Genomic DNA, 6,000 nt, shown 5'->3' on the forward strand with positions numbered 1-6,000 from the left:
TGAAAAGGTCTGATTTCTAGGTGAAATGCTCCTTAAATGTACTCTAGTTTTTCTAAGTTTGAAGACTGGTTTAGAGAAATTGACCACTGGGTTATATTTCAGCAATGCAACACAAAGCAGAGTGTTGTTGCATTGCTGCTTTTCTATGTACTGAGTCAGTGCAAGCACTCACTTCTGTTTTATCTAAAAGCTTCACCAGCTTCCTGTATGGTTTTGTCTCTCTGCTTCAGGAAGTGGCTGCAGATCTGGAGGAGAGCAAGTATCAGCATGCTGAGCCCCGTCTGTCGATTTACGGCCGATCTGCCAGCGAGTGGGAGAACCTGGCATCGTGGTTCATCCAACACAAGGTCCACTCTCCCAACATGAGATGGATGATCCAGGTTCCACGGATCTAGTAAGCACCCGGTCTAACACGTAGAGCGAAACACAGTTTCACACGCTAAAAGCACCTAGGACTGAACATTTAGGAGGTCTTATCATTTAGAAACTCAAGATTAACTGTGTTTTGTTTTGTTCATTTGTCAAGTTAGGTACATTAAATATTGTTTGTCTTTCAGTGACATCTTCAAGTCAAAGAAACTGGTTCCCAACTTTGCCAAGATGCTCGGGAACATCTTCCTTCCACTTTTTGAGGCTACCATCAACCCGCAAAAGCACAAGAAAATCCACGTGTTCCTCAGATATGTACGTCTTTCTGCAAAACCTGCTCATTAGGAAAACAAGGTGTAAAATATTTCCTCCACCACTGGTGGAACCAATGAACCGACATGGTTGTGATGTTGCCCCCGCAGGTGACCGGGTTTGACAGCGTGGACGACGAGTCCAAACACAGCGACCACATGTTCTCTCACAAAAGCCCGAAGCCTGAGGAGTGGACCGCAGACGATAACCCTCCATACACCTATTACCTCTTCTATATGTACGCCAACATCACGGTGCTCAACAACCTGCGCAAGTAAGTCCACTAGATCAGTGGTCATCAAAGATACATTTGGGAGCTCTTATACACTTTAAAGAGACAAGCAAATGTTTTTAAAGAGATCTTGTTTTAAAAAAGTTTGAGTAAACTTGACTGGAGAGTAGGCGAGAAGCTACAGGAGCATAGAAATGGAGTCAGGGTGGTGACCTAATGGTATTGAATCTGTATATATGAAATGTTCAAAATGCCTGTGGAGTGTACTTTAATTCCCAGTTTTAAATAAAACTGCTTGTATTTGTATTTATTACACATATGAACCTTTGGCAAAATTCAGAAATATCCTACTTCATGTAAACACTGTTTTTCAGTACCTATTTAAAGTTTTCATGTTTCCTTTCAAAGCTTATTGACACAGAAGCTGATGTTTGTGTACAGAGGAAACGAATGAAAGACAGGTTTCACCGTTAATGATCTGGTTGTGTGAAACACACCGTGAACAGAACATGAAAAGCATTTCTGTAACCTTATAAAGACGCTATCAAGGGTGAAATTACATTTATCAAAACCAAATATTTAGCTCTCATTGCCAGTTTCAACAAGACAGTAACTGGTGAAGTAACGCCTTGTATCTACAGCATATTTCCTGTGTACAATAAATAGCTGTTACCTTCTGAGTAAATAAACCCCTGATGCTAGTGTGACAACGACTTTGGAGAGTGGAATTATGATTGGTCCCTCTGGCTCTTGGCATTTTTAAACTACGGTAGCTGCTGACTGTAAGCATTTATACATAAGGAAGATTAAACTACAGCAGCTAATGAAATATGTGATCTCCAACAGCTGTATTATTAAAAGTCAGAAGAAGAAAAACATTTAGAACGCCCTATTTTAAAGAGACATTTTAAGTGCATCAACTGGTGAAGAGAATTGATTTATTATTTGATCTATTAAATATATGGAGTTAATTTTGTTCTATTATTGTTGAAAGCAAAAAAAAACAAACAGATTTTTTCAATGAAAATTTTACAAAAAAATAAAAAATGTTTAATTTAATTTTTTAGAACTGTGAAATGTGAGTTTTAAAATGTAGTTTGTAAAAAATAAATTATTTTAATAAACAAAAAATATAACATTTGTAAAAAAAAATTATTAATAACATTTGAAAAACACAATTACAAAAAAAAAAAACCCTGAGAAAACAGGAAAATTACTTTCAAAACATTTTTTTTCATTAGGTTTTCAAAGTTTATTTTTTGGATGCTGATCTTTTGAAATTTACTTGTATAAAAAATACTTTCTTTCTTCTTTCAAATTCCATTTACAAAATATATTCTTTGCTTGAAACAATACTGGAACAAAGTTCACTCCATAGTTAAATAACTGATTGTGCTGAATGCAGCTCACACTGAAAACCAGCCGCTCTTCTCTTCTTCCCAGTTCAGCTTCCTTCAATAAAACAGGCATAATGAGGGCCTCATAAACAGCAGTGACAGTTTGGCAAACCAAATCATACAAACAGAGGCTGATTGCATTGAGTTTTTAAAATAGTAACCTGAATATGTCTCTCTCCAAAGGGAGCGAGGGATGAACACCTTCCAGTTTCGTCCCCACTGTGGAGAGGCGGGCTCCATCACCCATTTGGTCTCTGCTTTCCTGACAGCAGACAACATTTCCCATGGACTCAACCTCAAGAAGGTGCAAACCTAATGGCATGATAATTAATAAACCTGGAAGCTTTTCTTGGCAGGACAGAATAATGAATAAATACCCCTCCCCAGCCTGTTGCTACATACAGTATTGCTTAGCACTTTGAAGAAAAGTGTCACAGCCTTTGTTTATAGATGTTGGAGATCAGCCTGTTTTTCAGCGTAGTCCTGTTTCTCTGACTGTGACTGGCTGGATGTGCTCTCTTCATCCTCTGACAGCTGGCTCGGAGCTTGTTCTGCCTGGCTGTGCTCTGCCTTTTGTATCTCCGCTTCTGTCTCCTTGAACCCCAGTCGGCCTTAGCAGATGGCCGCTCACACTGAGCCTGGTTCTGTTGGAGGTTTCTTCCTGTTAAAAGGGAGTTTTGTCACTCCGCTGTCGCTACGAGCAAGCTTAGTGAAAGGGATTGCCTTTGAGTCAATTAGTCAGTCAACTGGTGATCCTTAGATAGAAAACTTTGAATCACTGTATGATCTGACGAACTGTAAAGTGACTTAAGATGACATGTTGTGAATGAATAAACTGAATTAAATTGAACAGATACATACAGTTCAGGTTGTTTGGACAAGGAAAACAGTTTCAGCTGTTTGGAGCATTTCAGGTCCACATTTCAGTGTGGATCTTTTTTTCGCAGTTTTATTATCAAATTGAGGACCGATTATAACAAAGGGAGGGCATTTCCTGTTTAACTAACAGCTAGGACTGAAGTGTGAATCGAGTTTAGGTTAAGGTTAGGGTGATGCACGCTCTGGTAAGGATTAGATTTAAAGTTAGTGTCAGGTTTAGGGCATGGTGTTACTTTGACTAAAAAACAATGGAAGTCAACACATGGTCGTTAGTACACAGGGAATGACCATTATGCTTGTGAACCGAATTGCTGCAAACCCCTGTTTAACTCTTTATACAGAGGAAACAAATAATTGAAGTTGTCTTTACTAAGGTGTACTGATTAGTCCTGCTCCTTCACAGAGTCCGGTGCTGCAGTACCTGTACTACCTGGCCCAGGTACCGATCGCCATGTCCCCACTGAGCAACAACAGCCTTTTCCTGCAGTACTCCAAGAACCCACTGCGAGAGTTTCTTCACAAAGGCTTGTGTGTGTCTCTGTCCACGGATGATCCCATGCAGTTCCACTACACTAAGGTCCTACATGTCATCACACTAATATACCATTATCATTTGTCCTTTAATTATCTAGCAGCTAATCTTATTTTAAAATACAACTCCAGGAAGCCCTGATGGAGGAGTACGCCATAGCAGCACAGCTGTGGAAGCTGAGCACCTGTGATCTGTGTGAGATTGCCAGGAACAGCGTCCTGCAGAGCGGCCTCTCACATCAGGTAAAGAAAGGCCGCTTTAGTTTTGTCTGTTTCAGATCTCTGCTTAATAACAAGGTGCCTGAATATGCACAAGAATAGGGAAATAACTCAACAATGTTTTTAAGAAGCTTTCAAGACCCTTACATTAATAAAGGCAATAGTAATGCTACAAATATCATTAAAGCTTCTGGACTTGATTACCTGTTATAGACAGCACATAGACTGCCATCTTGTGTCCAGCGCCGGTACTGGACACATAGGGCTTCATATAATCGAGACCCATTTCATTCTAAATTTAATCAATTAATACATGCATAAATAAATAAATGCTACCGTTGATCAATTATGAATGAAGTTCTTATAAAATAAATACATGTTATCATGAAGTAAAACTAAATAAATAAATGTTTATCTTATTTTATTTTTGCTTTATTTTAAGAATTATGTATTTATTTTATTGTCTTTTATGTATGTGTTTTGTTTTACTTCATGATTAAATGTATTTATTTTGAATAATTTGTATTAGAGTATAATATTATTTTACGGTAGTTGATATGAAGCGACAGCCCAAGAAACTGAGGCTTAATCGCACATCAGTTTATTAAAAACTATATAATGTAATGACACAAAGTACCAAATTTAGTCTATCTGTTTGAGATCTTCTATTTAGGGTTTGTTATATTTTTTTCTTTTTTCCATTTAAATAAAAAATGGACAAAATAAAGTGAAAACTAATGAAAGTTGTATTTATTCATTCAGATTGTATATTTTTGTTATTTTGATGTCTTTTATTAGTAAACTATTTAGAAATGAGCCCACATTGAAAAAAATATTATTGAAAAAGGTCCTTTACTATCTGGACACTTTAACTCATATAAATAATGTTCATATGGTTGATCTGACCAATATGGAGTGAATTTTATTCCATTATTGTTGCAAGCAAAGAATACTTTTTGTAATTGGAAATTGATATACAAATGCAATCCAGAAATGAAACTTTGGAAAATTTTGCACTAAAAAGGGTTTTGAGTTTAACTTTGTTTGTTTCTCATTTTTTTTCTAGAAAAAGGAAATGTACATCAATTTCTAAAATGCCAGTTTTCAATTTTAATTTTTTTCACAAATTTTATATTTTCTCTTTTTTTAATTACTCCTTTTCAGGTTAAGTTTCACTAATTATATTATTTTCAAATGTGCTTCATGGATCACGTTATCTTCACTTCAAGCCGAATCAAAATGCTCTTCTTGACCGATAAAAATATTGATGCTAACATTCAATTTGAAAAGAAGATGATACTTGGTCCCAAAACAGAGAAATTTGAAAAATTTTATTTGAGAAAATAAATAAAAATACAATGTAAAAAGAAAAAAATATGGAAGAAAATAAAAGACAAAACGATAACAAAATCTAAAAAGGATGAATTAGAAAATAAAATTTGAAAAGCAGAATCTCTAAAATGTTCAACAATAAAATATGAAGAAAGGATTGAGAAAAATACTTTTAAAAAGAAAATCTGAGAAAACAGCAATGTTAGAGATTAAATAATGGAACAAAATTCACTCCATAGTTGTAATTTCTCTGAACAATAACTGTAATATATATACATGCATTCATGGTCTGCATGTTTTTAACCCACAGGAGAAAAAACACTTTCTTGGTCACAACTACCTAGAAGACGGCCCAGAGGGCAATGACATCCGTCGGACCAACGTGGCGCAGATTCGCTTGGCCTACCGCCACGAGACGCTGTGTAATGAACTCAGTTTTCTGGTGGACGCCGTGAAAACTGATGCTGCCATGATTCCAGAGTCAGAGACCGAATGAGTCCAAACCATGCCGGGATGTGTCTTCAGAGATGATGGGACATAGATTCTAGCTCACATCTCTTTAAATGCTGTTTCCTTGATGTTTTTTTTCTAAATGCTGAGTGCTTGTGTGTGAGTGGGTGTGTGTGTGTGTGTGGCCATGTCTTTAATACCTGGTGGGGACAATTTCCTAGGAATATGCTACATTTTGGGGACTCATAGGTACTTGTGGGGACCAACAACTGGTCCCCA

At 36.7% G+C, this 6,000-nt stretch overlaps 1 protein-coding gene across 2 annotated transcripts in view; it reads left to right on the forward strand.

Annotated features, from left to right (window-relative positions):
- The window catches only part of LOC107100987 (AMP deaminase 3-like), a 28,463-nt gene extending 22,495 nt beyond the window's left edge, over positions 1-5,968 (forward strand). For both annotated transcript variants that reach the window (XM_015399709.1, XM_015399710.1), the window contains 7 exons: positions 231-394; positions 558-684; positions 792-955; positions 2,494-2,614; positions 3,593-3,766; positions 3,853-3,963; positions 5,582-5,968. In XM_015399709.1, coding sequence (XP_015255195.1) covers positions 231-394; positions 558-684; positions 792-955; positions 2,494-2,614; positions 3,593-3,766; positions 3,853-3,963; positions 5,582-5,767 — 1,047 coding nt within the window. In that variant the 3' untranslated portion in view covers positions 5,768-5,968. The remainder of the gene's footprint in view (positions 1-230; positions 395-557; positions 685-791; positions 956-2,493; positions 2,615-3,592; positions 3,767-3,852; positions 3,964-5,581) is intronic.
- The last annotated feature ends 32 nt before the right edge of the window (positions 5,969-6,000 follow it).

The sequence above is a fragment of the Cyprinodon variegatus genome, unplaced genomic scaffold (genome assembly GCF_000732505.1).
Source record: "Cyprinodon variegatus isolate N-32 unplaced genomic scaffold, C_variegatus-1.0 Scaffold1042, whole genome shotgun sequence".
Taxonomy (NCBI): domain Eukaryota; kingdom Metazoa; phylum Chordata; class Actinopteri; order Cyprinodontiformes; family Cyprinodontidae; genus Cyprinodon; species Cyprinodon variegatus.